Raw genomic sequence first — 17,505 nt, 5'->3', positions numbered from 1 at the left:
CAGAATGCAAAGGCATCTCTAACTCTATCATCTTTTTGAAATATTTTGAATTTCCGTATCGAAGATGCTCCTGTTCCTTGACTATGCTTCCCCACTCTGTAGTGTGAATATATATTTAGAAGTAAATAATAATGAAAATTACACTTTTAAAATTAAAATCACATAGTCTTCCTTTATTCTTCAAAAGTACTGAATTGACATTTAATAGTATTGGTTACGAGTAGAATAAACTGTTCACACAAGTGAGTTATGAAATAAATAAATAAAATAGTCTTATTCTGTTTCCATAATGGCTTAAAAACTCCCCATGTTAAGCTCACTGGATGACATGAAGGCAATAGGACTAGATCATGGTCTCCAGTAACTGATATTCAAAGCATATTTCCTTTGATGGTGAAAGTAATAAAGCCATTTTTTCCTTTCAGAAAAGAAACGAACTTAGTATTGCTAGCTCTTAAGGATGACAGTAGCAACAAAACAGTAGTAGGACTATTGGAGACTATGTACTGTTGTAATGACTGAATGTGGGTTGTTTTTTTTTCCCCCCCAGAAAGCTGAAACAGTCTAAAAGGAAACTGGATTATTTCCTTTTGACTGTAGAATAAACAAGAATTTTTTTAAAGTCAGGAAATTTCATCCCTGAAACTATAAACAAGTAGGATATTGCATATCTGTGAAGTGTCATCATTGGAATACATCCATTCACAGAGTATGGAGTTTTATTTAGCAGAATTTTGGTTTTGGTTTAGGAGTGGCTTGTGAGACAAATACTTTGTACTGCCTGCTTCGTACGATGTTTGACTCCAAATTGTGGTTTCCCTCCTTTATTTCGTATTGTTAGTAAAGCAAGGAGTGTTGGCAAGTTACCATCTAGTTTTCCAGCAGTTGAGTGGAAACCTAAGCACAGCAAAACAACTTCCATTAAGTACTTGTTTTAACTGTAGGAATGTTAATAAACACACTGTTATCACCAGTGGCAAGGACCAAAGATTTGGAGAAGACCAGATACAGACACATTCAAATCCTCTGTCAGCTATGAACCTTAGGGTTTCTGAAGTGGACCTTTCACACATGTTTACTGTAATAAGGGTTCTTGTAAAGATGGAAAAAATAAAAGATTCTGAGCCTAAAGGACACAGCAAGATAAAAATAATAATAGAATTATATACATGTGTAATAATAGTAAAATGATAATATTTTAATATTTAATCTATACATTCAGGGTCCCTTTTCAAAATGTAATCTTCAAATTAAAATTGGTAAAGATTATTTATTTATATATTTTAACATTAATAATGACTTTTTAATGAAGTAACACCCGAGTTAATGTGTTTTCTATTTTAGGTTTACAAAAAACCTCTCACCTGACAAAATCAACCTGAGCACCCTAAAAGGAGAAGGTCAACTAACCAATTTGGAGCTTGATGAAGAAGTGCTTCAGAATATGCTGGATCTTCCTACCTGGCTTGCCATCAATAAGGTCTTTTGCAATAAAGCATCTATTAGAGTAAGTACATTATTATACATTAGAAGTACTGAAAACGTTTTTATTTCTCTTTACTTTTGAAATATTTTTCTCCAAAAATACTGGTTAGCCCCACTATATTATGATAAACTAAATTAAAATAATAAGTGTTTCTTAATTTTTTTTCTACTCCTTTTATGAATAAATACACTTGTGAGTCTGTTGTGGTAAAACTGGTGTTTAGTAAATTTGGAATTTTATGTATTCAACACCTGATTATAAGGCAAATAGAGAAATTTTTCTGAGGGAAACTATTTTTCCCTTTGACTGTAGCCAAGCATTTCCCTATAAATCACTCTTGATTCCTTTTTTGACATCTTTTTCTGACTACAGTAGAGTCTCACTTATCCAACATAAACGGGCCAGCAGAACGTTGGATAAGCGAATATGTTGGATAATAAGGAGAGATTAAGGAAAAGCATATTAAACATCAAATTAGGTTATGTTTTACAAATTAAGCACCAAAACATCGTGTTATACAACAAATTTGACAGAAAAAGTAGTTCAATATACAGTAATGCTAAGTAGTAATTACTATATTTATGAATTTAGCACCAAAATATCACGATGTATTGAAAACATTGACTACAAAAATGCGTTGGATAATCCAGAACGTTGGATAAGCGAGTGTTGGATAAGTGAGACTCTACTGTACTTTCTCTTTTATTATTTTCTTTTTTATTACTATAGTAACAGATTTTGAATAATCTGTTTGTGAGAAAATGAGAGGGTATGTACAAATAAAAGTTCTCCTATGCTCTGTTAACATGTGGATGGTTGCAAATGTTAGTTAAAACCCAGAAGTACATGCATTACTCATCTTTGAGAAGATCATAGATTATATGTGACCTGACATTAATGAAGAGCAAGGTGAGGCTTGGTGGGCTGCCTGGCCCACTCTCCAAATTCCACAGGTTGGCAGGGTGACTGAAAGGTAAGTATTAAACACCTCTTTGTCCTCTATAAGGACATGCACAACTTGTATTGCCTCCCCGGTTCCCGTATACATTGAATTTAAAACAACAATACAGGGACAAACCAACAACCAAAAACAAAAAAGGGGGGGAAAAACGAAAGACAAATTATAAGACATAAATACAACAACACTTAACACAAAGTCAATGGGTGTATTCCCAGTCAATCAGGCCAATTAGCCAACTAGTCCAGCAGCACCCTACTCCCACCAGGGGACTGCTTTGCCTAGCCAATTAAATGGTTCTGGGTAGCCCTCTCACTAATGCCCAGACCTTCAGTTGGCTCTCTCACCACCAGCTGGTGTAACAATCCCAGAATGAGCAGAATCCACCCAGTGAGCTGATTTTTTTTTTTTTTTTTTACAAATATAACACATTAAAAGAAGTCCTCCTAGGCCTTGTTAGACTCGGCTTTATACTTGTTCCCTCTTTGGAGATTGCTGAGTCACACCCAACTGGAATGGGTCTGGGACTGCAGCCTAAAAGGGAGATAATTATTCTGGGAAAATATACCTGTTTAAACACTCTTGAGTCCTCTTACAGACACGGAGCAGTTTATTGAGTTCACAGGTCTCTGAATAATGGCAGACAGCACATACAAGTACAGTAAAATGCTACAGAAAATAGGTAATGTGAATTTTCCACCCCCGGTACACACACTTGTCTCCGTGCATGGAATTTCCCTAGGATCATATTTCTCCCACTTACTGCTTTTTAACTGTTTCACAAATTTTTAAAAATATTTCAATTTCTACCTGGAATTGAAAAATGTCTCAAATATTTTTCTAAGTGTATTTTCTGTCATGATTTCATACTTTTCCTTTATAGATACCATGGACAAAATTGAAAACACATCCAATATGTTTGGTGAGTTTGGAATTTAGGTCTTCAAATTATAACTACTGTACGTATACTTCATATATATAGCTTGCATATCTGTGGAGCAGCCAAATAGAAAATAGTTAAGAGGTAATATCGGAGGGAATAACATTTTCCTATTATAGTTCATGCATAAAAGCATGGCCAAAGAACTAATAAAATAATGATAATATATGAAGACTTTAGATTTGCTTTATTTTTATTTTATTGTTTCTTAGTTGCCTTTAAAACCTGTGTTTCTCCAATGCACTCAAGGCAGCATGCATGACTTCTCTTCTGCCACAGTTTCTTCACAACAGCTCCTTTTTAATTTTAATAATTTTTGAGCTAAGTTAATGGGATACAAAATATAAAAAGGAGAAACATCTATAGATGGTCAGATATATCTAATACAGATATGTCATTACCCCAACCAGATACACTGCAATATTCTATTAAATCTTTCCCCTCCTGCCCCACACCTGTGAAACCACCACCCATAACTTCCAACTGAGTCCCATATCTCATAAAATCTACTCTTATATCTACTTTAGTAAATTCCCCTTACGGCTATTTTAAAGTCCACATTTGTCTTCCTTTCCATGTATTCAAATGCCAGCGTCCATTCTTTTACGAACTCTTCATTATTTCCTCCCCTGAAACCATTAGATATCTTGGCCATTTGAATATATTTTAATAACTTTTCTCTCCTATCCTTTTTTAGACAGTTCTTTTTCACCTTTCCCTGATTTTGCTATTGTCAGTATAGCTGCAACAAAACTATATTGACTAATTTCCTCATCTCCTCTGCTAATTCTCTCCATAAATATTCCTAAAAGGCATATTTTTAGATTTTTAAAAACTTTATTAGTAATAATTTTGTTTGTTTCCTTAATCACCTTTTCCCAAAAATCTTATACCATCTTACAGGTCCACCAAATATGGAAGAATGTGCATTTCTTCATCTTGCACCGCCAGCATTCCCCTATCTGGGCTTTATCCATTTTGGCTATTGTCTCTGGCATTATATAACAACTATAAAGCATCTTATACATATTTTCTTTAATGGAGCCAGCTATTGAGAATTTAAATCCATTTTTTCAATTCTCCAGATCAATATTTTCCCTAGGTCATTAGCCCAGGAAATCATAGTTTCCTCATAACAGCTCTGAGAGGTGGGTTAGGATGTAAAGAAGTGACTGGCCTAAGGTTACCTAATGTATTTTGTGGTTCAGTAGGTCTAGAACTCATAAATCCTAGACCTACACTCTAACCTAGACATGAAGAAAATATGGCTGTGGCACTACACACAGTTCTCAAGTCAGTATTCTGCTGCCCTTGACACCTTCAAACCATCCTCTTTGAGCCAAAAAGAGGTGAATTGCCTTTTAAAAAACCTCTCAGGAGAAATTTTAAATATATTTCAGGAGCTTTTATTTATTTTGTGTCAAAAGCATTGCATAATAAATTTAAAAGTGATGAAATAAAGGAAATCACAGGCAGCTAAATAGTTTTAGACCAAAAGCTGGCAACAGCGACTGCATTGTCTGTAGCTTTAAACAACTCCTCCTCCGTACATGAGGCAGGACATTGTGGGCAAGCATACATATGCGGAATTGTTTGTTCTGCTCCACAGTCACACAGGACTGGCTACATATTTAACATAATCCCATTGAACCCTGATTTTGTGTCATTAGAAGTAGATTTGTAGTCACTTTGGGGGATGGATTATTTTCATTGTATCTATTTTCAGATATTTAAAATCAGCTCTGCTGAGTTTGTTTTAAATGTTTGAAAATAGATGAAAACTATTGCCTAGAGACTAAAAAATTCTTGACAGTTTCAAAATGTTTTTGTAAGCTGCTGTGAGTCCCCTTTGGGGTGAGAAGGGCAGGGTATAAATATAGTAAATAAATAAATGAATAAATTTAGACTTGCTGGCAGAAAGTCAACAAGGTTGGGACCATCTTGCCCTCTCTAGGGAGGGAGGGAGTTCCAAAGTTTTGGAGCATCCACCAAGAAGACCCCTCATTGCTGCCTGAGAAGGTAGTGGGGCATCTCCAGACAATCTTGGAGCTCTAATGGGTTCATAAAGGGAGATACAGTACTTCAAATATCTTGGACCTAAGCCATATAGGGCTTCATAGAACAACACCAGCACCTTGAATTGTGTCTGGAAAAATAGCAGCTATCAGTGTAATTGCTATAACAAGAGAGTTCCTGAAGCCAGCCCAGTTAACCATCTGGATTTGTCTGTTTGGGCCACCTGAAGTTTCTGAGCAGTTTTGAAAGACAGCTACACATAAAACATGTTGCAGTAATCAAAACTGGATGTAGCCAAGGCATGTACCAGCATGGTCAGATCCAACTTCTCTGGGAAGTTGATAAGAGAATAGAAAGGGTAAAAAGACAGTTGATAAGAGTAGAATTTTCAAGTGGTAACTAATACAAGTTGTGCTTATTAACCTAACTGAGAAAATGTTAACAGTTTAAAGTCAAAACCCACCAAAACCTATAATAGGAATAAAAGACCAGTGCAAAGGCTGGTAATAAGGATTTTGTCTAGGTGAGAAACATCTCACTTCTTTGCCAGTACTTTACTTCATTATATTTGAGAAAGCATTAGGAAATTCAAAAATAGGTCACTTCCTCTTTGCTTATTCTAATTATTGTGGGAGGTTTTTTCTGATACTGCTAAGATAATTTTCATGTTTCATATCTTTAGGAAATTGCATTGTGGACCAGAGAGTTTGGATTAGATTTCTTCTATCTTTTGATATATACTGGCTCTCAAATCGCCCCTTGCAAGTATCTAAGATTAAAAGACATAATGAAGAGTGAGTCAGTTCTAGTCCTCTGGTGGTACAGCTCTTCAGGGAAGAGACTGACATCATATTGCCAAAATGTTTAGCATGACTCAGAATTAGATTGATTGCTTGTCAGCTGAACTGAGCTCCAGACAATTTGTCTTTCACCTTTCTCTCAAAGTGAGATCCATGTAGAACAGTGTTTAAGCAAATGAAGAAGTTCACAATTCTAATATATGGATTTTCAAAAAACCAAATTTGCATACCTATCATTACTGTAAAAATAGATTGCCACCTGTGGTAAAATCATTATTTTTATGTAAGATATCTTTTTTTGATTGCATACTTTTGCAATCTTTATTTTTTTTTTTACCTTCATGCTACCAGTTTTTGTGGAATGTAGTTTGGTAATTTATAATTGAGGTGTAACAATTGTTTGTATATACGGAGAGAGAGAGAGAGAGAGAGAGAGAGAGAGAGAGAATATTAAATGTCTAGAAAATTAATCTCAAATTACAACTTTTGTGCTAGAATTTTTGGAAGCAACAAGCTTCAATTATGCCTGAATAGATATTTATTCTTAATTTCCACCGCAGAAGGAGATTATGGTATGAACCTTTTATATGAAAGTAGATGGGGGTGCTGCAACATTCTTAGCCTAAGAATGTTGCTGTTAAGACAAGGACTTTCAGTTATTCCTCATAGAGAGTAGCCAAATTTCCCTCATGGAGAGATGGGAATATTTTAATTCCTTTTTTTTAAAAAAAAATGGGACTAAACAAAGATTATTAATCAGGTTTGGAGTGATGGAGATGATCATGTCTAAACTTCTTTCCAGGTGTTGAGATTCATAGGGTTTCCAAGATTAATTAAAATCAGATAAGGTACACACAAAAACTCACCTCTGTAATATCCCACATTTCCTCCAAATGGGCATATAATAGGTTTAATTTAAAATATTAGTTTGCAGTAATAATAATTGATGTGCTCCTAAAGTATTTAAAGTACTAACTAAATAATCCCTGTAAATGTTTGATATTCTTCTTAGGTACTTTTATTCTGTGATATGATTTTAATTTAATTACTTGTTAATTCAGACATTTAATTTATTCAAAAATTCTCTTCCATGTCTAAGTCACTGGATAAGGTAATAATGGAAATGAGTACATGTGAAGAACCTCGTGCCCCTAATGGACCATCTCCAATAGCAACTGCCTCAGGGCAAAGGTTTGTTCCTGTCTAAAATTAAAATTAAAATAGTAGAAATGTATGCATATATATAGTTGGTAAAAGGAAGCGGAATATGCCTTAAACATTATAGCTCATCCTGTTAAGAAACATTACTGATCTATTCCTAAACTACTGATTTGGTTATGATGTCTTATAGTAAAGATAGATTTGTAGATGGTGTCAGTTACTATTTCATGCATTAAATTCAATAACTTTGATATTTATGTTTTTCCTTTATATGTAGCAAGAGTGGGAAGCTTGTGACTATTTATATGATATCCTAGCTGATATCACAGTATTGAAGTATTATGAATTCCAGCAACATCTGGATACACACCTGTGCATCATCTGCTCATGACGTATCAGATCACAAGGAGAAACCTCAATGTAAATAGACTATACACAAAGCCTACAACAATGGCTATCTATTAACATCAACATAAAATAACCACTGCAGCAATTAAATATGATTATGTCAAAATGTTATGTGTTTCTGTAACTCAAGTGTAGACAATAGCATGAACTAATTTTTCAATCTTTTATCATGCTATAAAATACGTTGTTTTTTCCCAAGACCTAAAGTGCCTCACAACATTAAAAGCAATGCAATTTACAACCTACAACATATAAATATTAACATAAAATATTAAGATAAAGGCTGGGATGAAAAATAGCATCTCATAACTCAGTTGTACAAGCACTAGAACATTTATAGAACTTAAGAGAAGAGTAAGCACAGTTTATAATGCCATCTGTTGGATGGAGCAGCAGTTTTGCTACACATAGTCCGTGTCATGCTCATGCAAAAAGGTCTTTGTAGGTTCACAGTTTGTGTATCGACACTGTGATGGTAGTGTTTATGACAAATCCTGTCAGCATATGGCTCTTTCAGAGATTGGGTTCACTAGCACATTGAGTTCATACAAGCTGTAATATATAAGATTTATGTTCATATTTTTTTCCTTGTGTGCCAGTGTACATTATTCTCATTTTGACATGTTGTTCTTCCTTGTAATGCTGATTCTCACCTACTTTTTCAAATGTTGTGCTTCCATTCCAATGCTAATGCAGGGCAATTGGGGGAGAGAAATTATCTGGGATGCAATTCTCAGTCTGTTCTACACATCATGAAGACTTACGTATATTATTTTGTTGGTCATAAGAGTTAGATTTGTTGGTCATAAATGTTAGATTGGTCCAACACTAGTTTTCTTTGAATTTCACATCCTGTCTTCACATTTAGTCGTTTTTAAGTGTTGCATACATATATATTAAAATGCTGATGAAAATACCTGAATTTCGTTTCACCAGTGGATATGGTTTTGCTGAAAAAGTTGTGGAAGGAATATCTGTTTCTGTAAACTCAATCATCATTCGAATTGGAGCAAAAGCTTTCAATGCATCATTTGAACTTTCCCAGCTGAGAATATATAGTGTAAATGCAAACTGGGAACATGGTGACCTAAGATTTACTCGATTACAAGAATCCCAACGTGGAGAGGTAACCCTTATTTTAAACTTATAAATGTTTCTGTCTTGGTAACTTAGGGTTTATTTTTATATATCAAATGGTTTTGCTGAAACAGACCTGCTAGAGTGGCTTTGACTAGTGTATAATATTTACCTAGGGTTTTTTTTCTTGAATCTTAACATTAATATTAGAATATTTTAATAGTAGCATGCAATATTGAAATTTATTCTCACCTTTACAGATGTAGTACACATCTAAGTAACACTAGTGGCTTGATTCAGAGGTTGCCTTCATGTGCTTTAGAGTCTCTCTGAAGACTTCTGCTTGTGTAATGACAGCACAATCCTTTTGCCACTCGTGTTATTTTTGGTTCTTTGGAGATTAACCATTTTGTAGCATGCAGGACATTTTGTTAATGAAATTATTTGGTGGGCACTTTCTATGGATCCTGATCAATGTATTGAAAGGTATAGCACTTGTGAAGGAGATGTAAACGTCTTATAGGTTGAGTGTCTACAATCTCTGTCTGTATACATTTCTGGATGTATATCATACTTTCCAGTTGTTGTCAATTTATTTTATCAAGAGTTCTTTGTAACACCTTGCTTTAAATTAATGTGAAGGAAAACAAATTGACTTGCTTCTGGAATAAATCTTCATTTGGAACATTTAAAAAAAAATCAGGTTTCACCCTCAAGGGGCTGTGACTAACATTGCTGTTTGTTTCCTTGAATGTTGCTTGAAGAGTAAAAGCATGGCAGTGAACATTATGTAAAGTTTGAATTTGCACAGTTACATAGTTCTAGTATAAAATTAGAAACATCCCAATTTTCCCAGGCATTATATTGATGAACATTTCAATTATTTCAAAGTCTACACTTTTTTTTACTTTGTTTTATAAAATTACTCTTTCTCTTTTAAGTAAGATGTATATTTTGTTATTAAAGTATGTGGGCTAACAAGCCAAATATCAGTTCAGTTGCAGCCTGGATCTATAGCAGCTGAATGTGCCTTCCTATATTTCCCTGATTTGTGTTGTTTAAATAAATATTTGTGTGCTTTATTTTAGGTTTTAACATTTAAAGAAATAAATTGGCAGATGATCAGAATAGAAGCAGATGCAATCCAAAGCTCTCAGCATGAAATCATGAGTGCTCCAGTTCGTCTGATTACTAACCAGTCCAAAATCAGGGTCACGTTAAAAAGAAGGGTAATACTGAATATCGGTTTGTGGCATTTTTATATATTCTTTAATGATGGTGATGTAGCGATTCTGGAGGAAATTTACATACATACCAGATTTATTTAACTCTGTTCTAATAAGTTCAGCATAGAATAGACAAATGTGTTTCTTACATTTTTAGAGAGTGTCAAATCCACCCTTTAGTTTTTCTTTCTGTGGCTAATGGACATCAGTATGAGGTGTCTACCCTTCGAATTTCTGTCTTTATGACATTCTAAGACTTTTATTTTTATTCTTATCTTTTTCTGTGGATTTATTCAGTTGCTTTATACTTAGTTCATTTAACCATTGTCATGAGCTTATTGTGTTGAAAAGGTAAGAAATACATTTAGTAAATAGAAACATTCTTTTGCCTCTAATTTCTGATCTGAAACTTTTTTGCACAAATAAATGGTGGGTCTGTTTGTTAAATTTACAAACAATGTAATGTATAATGATGTAGTTCATGCATTTCTGTCTTTTTTATACATTAAAGAGAAAACGTCTCTCTAAGAGAGAGGTACAGAGATGCAGAAATAATTGAATAAAGATTCCGGTTTGTTAGAATTATTAGCAGCACTGTCCCATTTGGTAATCATTATTATGAAGTCTTGCTTTTCAATCTTTTTTTTAAACTCTTCTCCCTAATCCTCAAAATCTGTATTGCTATCAATATTCAAAATCCATTTATCCTTCTACCAACAGTTAAAGGATTGCAACGTAGTGGCATCCAAGCTGATTCTAATACTGGATGACTTGCTCTGGGTTTTGACTGATTCCCAACTGAAAGCTATGGTACAGTATGCTAAATCTCTTAGTGAAGCAATAGAAAAGTCAGCTGATCAGAGGAAAAGTCTAGCTTCTGAACCCACACAGGTAAGCTTATTCTCATGGATTTTTAGTGGATACAGATTTTATCAAGAGGAAGTAAGGCACACCTATGTTTGCATAGTGAACCAATCATGTAAATGTTGCGCCACTGGTTTAAACATCTTGTATCTGTCAAAACTTCACAAAGCTACTTCGAAGCTTCTACAAATGACATCCAGATAGTATAACTGATAACATTACCTTCATAATATGATTTATAAAGTCCAAGTCTGACTTAAAGATAGGCTTTGAGATATTCAGGAAGAGCATTATTCTTCAACTCACCTCTTCAATAGCCAGCACATGAGAAAACAAAACAGGATCTTATCAATAGCTACCCCCAAATGATGTATCTTGCATGGCAAGCTAGTCCCTTGCTTTCTGGCCTACATCCATTTTTGTTCAGATAACCCACCAGCAACTATATAATGTGTGCAGGGTTTTAAATGGACATGTCATACTTATTAATGTGTTAATTTTATGTACTATTATTGAAGAGTTTCAACTATTTAATCTGCCTTGTGTTTTACTAGTATGACAGTTTAACTTGAATTTTTGATATGTATTCGTTCTTACGTTTTTATAAGTATGATTTTTAATTATATTGAAAGTTTTACATTCGTGCTATGGCAGGGTATAAACCAAATTAATAAACAAGAAAAATACAAACTGAAAGCTTCCATAGACTCCTGGTATTTCTTTTTCAGTTAACATTGTTTTATAGCTCTTGTGCTATAGGTCAAAAGAACCAAATGTTATGATATCAGTGGGTGAAACAGACAACATAATAAGCGATGTGTCCTGTTGACCGAAATTCAAATTATCAACGCAGATATTAAGTGTGCATTGGATACATAAGAAATATGCACACCTAAGATATCCACAATATATTGGGTATAGAAACGTAAATCTGCTTGAATGCAATAGGGCCTACATTTCATTAAATACATGTAGAATGGCACTAAGGTAAATATATTCAAATCTGTTGAATATATTTGAACACACTTTGTGTGTTTCTATAGTATTCTTGATTTATTTTTAAGAATCTATCAACAGTATTCTAAATCCCCTCGGGGAGAAGGGCGGGGTAGAAATATCGGAAATAAATAAATATTCAAAGAATGACTTTTCGCACTAGAAACACTTGAGCACTGCTTTTAAAATTTCAATATTAGGGGAATTGTCATATTATTTTGTATCAAAAACAATAAGTCTTGGAGCACCTTAAAGACTAACATATTTGATTGGCATAAAGTATGAACTCTCCCAGTGTACCTGATGAAGGGGGCCAAATTCCTTATACAGCCTACAGCACCTGTATTCCTTGACAGTCTCCTTCCAATATTAACCAGAACATGAAATTTCTCACTTACTGAGTCCCTAAAGGGAACCTATCACAGGGCTTTCTTGGCAGGATTATTCAGAGGTGGATTACCATGCCTTCCTCTGAAGATGAGAGAATATGACTTGCCCAGGATCATCCAGTGGGTTTCCATGGCCAAGCAAGGTTTTAAACCCTGGGCTCTCAGATAACAGCCAAATTACAGCATCAGGCTGGATCTCTAAAATATATGCCAAACAAAACATGTTATTTTTAAACAGCTGCAAGAGTCTTTGTTGTTTAAAATCCCTTGATTGTCTTGGTAGCCATGTTTGTTCTGCACTGTCTTCAACAGCATTTGTATGCTGCAACTGGTTTGAATAGCAACTAATACAGTATTTCAAATTTGACAGTTAAAAGTCATATTCAAGATGCTACATTTAAAACTTAACATGCAAATCTTGAGAATTTTTGATATTATTTTAACCTTGAGCTGTTTCATTGCTGAAGTTCATGCCAAGACAAACATTTGTATTTGAATGTTTCCAGAATTCCACTCCTGCATCCAGTTCTCAACAGGTGAAAGCACAACAGTCTTCTGCAGCTAGTGATCAAAATGATGCAATTGTGAAACTATTCAATGATTTTGATGTTAAAGAAACCTCTTACCATCTAGCAGTTTCACATTTGGATCTGCATATATGTGATGATATTCACTCCAAGGAAAAGGGTAAGAGTTCTCTTTGCTCTCTTCATTTTATTGAGACTGCTGCAGACTTTTTTTGGTTATATTTTACTAGTCCTTGTCCAATATACTTGTTAAGTCCTAACTGTTTAATAACAGTGTTCTTAGCAAATTATTCTGTTCTGTGTGTTGCAAAAGCATATGAGCAAATATATGACCAGAAATGTTAGGCTCTAGGTACTTAAACTGTTGACCTTATTATTCTGTGATGAAATAGCATCCATTCTTTTTTCAGTTAGAAAAAAAAACATGAACCTACGTGGTATTGGAAGTTTTTATTTGTATCCTGATTTTTTTGGTTAAGATTATTTATAATTTTTTATGTTCAAATCTAATAGGGCAAAGTCATGCTTCCAGAACTGCAGTTCATGGTTTCTTACTGAGTACTACCCATTTGAGGAGGGCTTTTACAGAATTAATATTTCAATACATACCAGCTGCCTTCCTGGAGGGCAGATATGACCCTTGTAGCCGACAGACTATTTATTTGAGATTTGTTTTTTCATGTCAGGAGCAACTTGAGAAACTGCAAGTTGCTTCTGGTGTGAGAGAATTGGTTGTCTGTAAAGACGTTGCCTAGGGAACGCCCGGATGTTTGATGTTTTACCATCCTTGTAGGGAGCTGGAGCTGACAGAGGGAGCTCACCTGCTCTCCCTGGATTCGAACCGCGGATCTGTTGGTCAGCAGTCCTGCCAGCACAAGGGTTTAACCCATTACACCAGTGGGGGCTCCTTTTATTTGAGATAATGGCGGCATAGAAGATTTAGTGTATTACTTGTGGTGTTGTCCACTATATACCAGCCCTAGAGAGTATCTGTCATTTATGTCACAATGTAGTGGCATAAACACTAATTTTATTTGTTCTCTGATACATTGGAATATATTTCTTATCGTGTCACATTGTTTGCAACAGCACCACAGGAAAGTTTAATATGAGAAATTGTAAGACGTTTCATTTTAAAAGTTTAATCTGTTCTTAAGTATTTGTTCTTTACCCTTTTATTGTATTATAATGTAATATAACATATATAATAAAAAGTGTAAGGAAATGCATTTATATCATATGATATAGTATAATATATATTATATATACTTTATACCATATACCGTATATACTCGAAGATAAGCCGAGTTTTTCAGCCCTTTTTTATCAGGTGAAAAAGCCTCCCCCAGCTTATAATCGGGTCAAGATCAAGCCAGGCAGCGGAGCCTGGAGGCTATTGCTTGCAATATATGATATATTTCTCTCCTTCCTTATCAGTGTGTTGGTTTTTCCAAAGCCTCCCTCACTCTTAACCAAGGGAATGTTTTGAAAAGGAAAATAAGCCCTTGCAAGTCAGGAAGAAGAATATATATATATCCATTAATCTTATAAAAGCATTTTTGCCTGAAATATTTGTTAATCTCTGCTACAGATATGTAGGCACTTCCCCTTGCAAGGCGTTGCAAATCCTATACACATATAAATATCTAGAGAGTTCCATATACCTGTATATCTGTATCTATGTGTATACATTATTTTTATATATGAATATTTATATATGAATTTTTGCCTCACATGTCTGCAAGTCTTTGCAAATCCTATGCAGATATAATTATTTATATATAGAAAGATGTCTAGATAGATAGATATGAATATAGATATATAGGGCTTGGAAATACTACAGAGGAAATGCACACACACATACAGAGATTTCTAGATAGATGCAGGAGGCAAATGCACATATATAGAGAGGATTTGCAAATGTTTCGGGAGAAAATGCATATGTGAAATTAGTATATATAATTATAGATCTATATCTAACTCTGCACTGTTTATATAGGCATTGAATGTTTGCCTGTTACTATGTTGGAAGCCGGCCTGAGTCCCCACAAGGAGATAGGGCAGGATAAAAATGAAGGATAATAAATGAATAATAATAATTATTATTATTATTACAAATGAAGTTTTATTGTTGTTGTTGTTAAGTTATTGTTCATACCATATTGTTTTTGTTGACCCCACTTTTCCACTTATAGAGCAAGTATACTGTTTTTCTTTGAAATACGGTAAATATTCAAAAATATTTAACTTGCTGGTGCCTCAATTAATGTAGTTTTATTGGTATCTGTTTTTATTTTGAAATTTACCAGTAGCTGCTGCATTTCCCACCCTCGGCTTATACTCGAGTCAATAGGTTTCCCCAGTTTTTTATGGTAAATTTAGGTGTCTCGGCTTATATTCGGGTCGGCTTATACTCGAGTATATATGGTAATGTAATTTAATATCATATGTATTTCCTCACATAGAATCCTTGCTGTATGTGGAAGAGACAACATGCTTTCTTCCAACTCTACGATTCTATGATTTATGCTGCTTTGCACATTTGCAGTGTCCTATGGCTTTTTTGTCATGGGGTAGAAATGTGCAAACTTTATGCAGATCCTGACCCTTTGACCAATGATCTTCCTCTCTATTTGTATACACAGACCAATAACTCTATTACATTTTTTGAAAGAGTAAGATTTTGGTTGTTGCTTCAGTCAAATGGAGATCTGTTCCAAACAGCCATTTCAGTATCCATTTCTTCTATGTGACATTGTACTTACCCAGCTATAAGTATGGATAGATATGCTGCAGGGTTTTGCTCTGAGATTCCCGGGGGGGGGGGGGGGGGATCACTATTTAAATTTTTTGTATGCACTTTAAAAAGGAAGTTATGACCATAAAAAAGAGAACTTCCCGATACAAGTTAGCAAGGGAATGAACCTTCAGTTGACAGATACTTTCATAAAGGTCTTTATGTGTCATCAGCTTGAAAGCTTCAGAAAAGAGGAACTTATAGGCTTAAAATTATACTATGTATCAACATTTGAATTTTTTTCTGTTCCTGGTTTGAAAGTGTTATTTCCTGTTTAAGTGTGTGGTACTTATTTTGAAAGTACAGTAGAGCCCCGGTTAACCGAGCTCTGGTTAACTGAGGCTCTGGGTTATCCGAGGCGCCACTGCGGGCGCCCCTTCCTCTCCCCCTCCTTCTCTCAAGTTCGAGAGAAGGAGAGGGAGGAGGAAGCGCCTGGCGATCGCTGCTGCCTAGCAGCGATGACGAGGCACTTCCCAAGGAGTTAGGCCCAGGCAAGCCCCTCTCCATCGCTCCTGCCTAGACAGGAGCGATGGCGAGAGGCTTCCCAAGGGGCGAGGTCTCATGGAGGGACGTTTCTGGCCGAGACTTCGGCCCAAGGCAAGCTTCTCGCCATCACTCTGCCTAGACAGGAACAATGGCAAGAGGCTTCCCAAGGGGTGGGCCCTTGCCAAGGGATGCCTCTCTGGATCTCCCACGGGGAGGGCAGCCCGCAAGCACTGTTTCCCAAGGGGCGGGCCCTCGCTGAGGGACGCCTCCCTGGATCTCCCTCGGGGAGGGCTCGCCCCTTGGGAAGCAGCCCACGAGTGCTGCTTCCCAAGGGGCGGGCCCTCGCCAAGGGACGCCTCTCCGGACCTCCCTCAGAGAGGGCTCACCCCTTGGGAAGCAGCCCACGAGTGCTGCTTCCCAAGGGGCGAGCTCTCGCCGAGGGATGTCTCCCCGGATGTCCCTCGACCAGGCCATTGCTGAAGAAAACTCTTTCCTCCAGCAAGGGCCTGGCCGAGGGAGATCCGGGGAGACGTCCCTCGGCGAGGGCTCGCCCTATCCGAGCCGTTCGGTTATCCGAGAACAGGCCCACCCGTTTATCTTGGATAACCGGGGCTCTACTGTACTGTAGTTGTTATACCCCAGAAACTTCATTTTTTGTGACTAAGGGTAGTACTGTTATTTCCTTAAGTCTAGGCACTTTGTTTATAATTTTCCTTAATGAAAATATGCCATATTTAACCTTTCAGTAAGCAGACCACAACAAAGTTTTTTGCAGTTTAATACACCTTTTCCATGTTTTTATGATAAAAACCAATTAGGAAATGACATTTATAACCCAGAAACAAAAATTGTGTTACATAGTGTTATCAATCAAAAGAATATCCACATTGAGCCGCTTTTTTCAATATGTATATACAGTAGAGTCTCACTAATCCAAGCTAAACGGGCCGGCAGAAGCTTGGATAAGCGAATATCTTGGATTATAAGGACTGATCAAGGAAAAGCCTATTAAACATCAAATTAGGTTATGATTTTACAAATTAAGCACCAAAACTTCATGTTATACAACAAATTTGACAGAAAAAGTAGTTCAATACGCAGTAATGTTATGTTGTAATTACTGTATTTACGAATTTAGCACCAAAATATCACGATATATTGGAAACATTGAATACAAAAATGGCTTGGATTATCCAGAGGCTTGGATAAGCGAGGCTTGGATTAGTGAGACTCTACTGTATTGATGAACCCTATATTGTTTTGCAGATGCAAATAGGCGAGTTTCAGGAGGTGCTATGCAGTTATCCTTTAGTCAGTTAACTGTAGACTACTACCCTTTTCACAAAGCAGGTAAGAATAAAAGACGACTTATGT

General features: G+C 35.7%; 1 protein-coding gene across 3 annotated transcripts in view; it reads left to right on the top strand.

Annotated features, from left to right (window-relative positions):
- bltp3b (bridge-like lipid transfer protein family member 3B) overlaps positions 1–17,505 on the top strand; it is a 58,828-nt gene that overhangs the window by 12,043 nt on the left and 29,280 nt on the right. For all 3 annotated transcript variants that reach the window (XM_062980961.1, XM_062980960.1, XM_062980962.1), the window contains exons 2-9: positions 1,345–1,507; positions 3,328–3,366; positions 7,300–7,391; positions 8,706–8,895; positions 9,935–10,075; positions 10,793–10,963; positions 12,828–13,008; positions 17,398–17,481. In XM_062980961.1, the coding sequence (XP_062837031.1) occupies positions 1,345–1,507; positions 3,328–3,366; positions 7,300–7,391; positions 8,706–8,895; positions 9,935–10,075; positions 10,793–10,963; positions 12,828–13,008; positions 17,398–17,481 (1,061 nt within the window). The remainder of the gene's footprint in view (positions 1–1,344; positions 1,508–3,327; positions 3,367–7,299; positions 7,392–8,705; positions 8,896–9,934; positions 10,076–10,792; positions 10,964–12,827; positions 13,009–17,397; positions 17,482–17,505) is intronic.

This window comes from Anolis carolinensis, chromosome 5 (genome assembly GCF_035594765.1).
Source record: "Anolis carolinensis isolate JA03-04 chromosome 5, rAnoCar3.1.pri, whole genome shotgun sequence".
Taxonomy (NCBI): Eukaryota; Metazoa; Chordata; class Lepidosauria; order Squamata; family Dactyloidae; genus Anolis; species Anolis carolinensis.
This window is presented reverse-complemented; position numbering and strand designations above follow the sequence as displayed.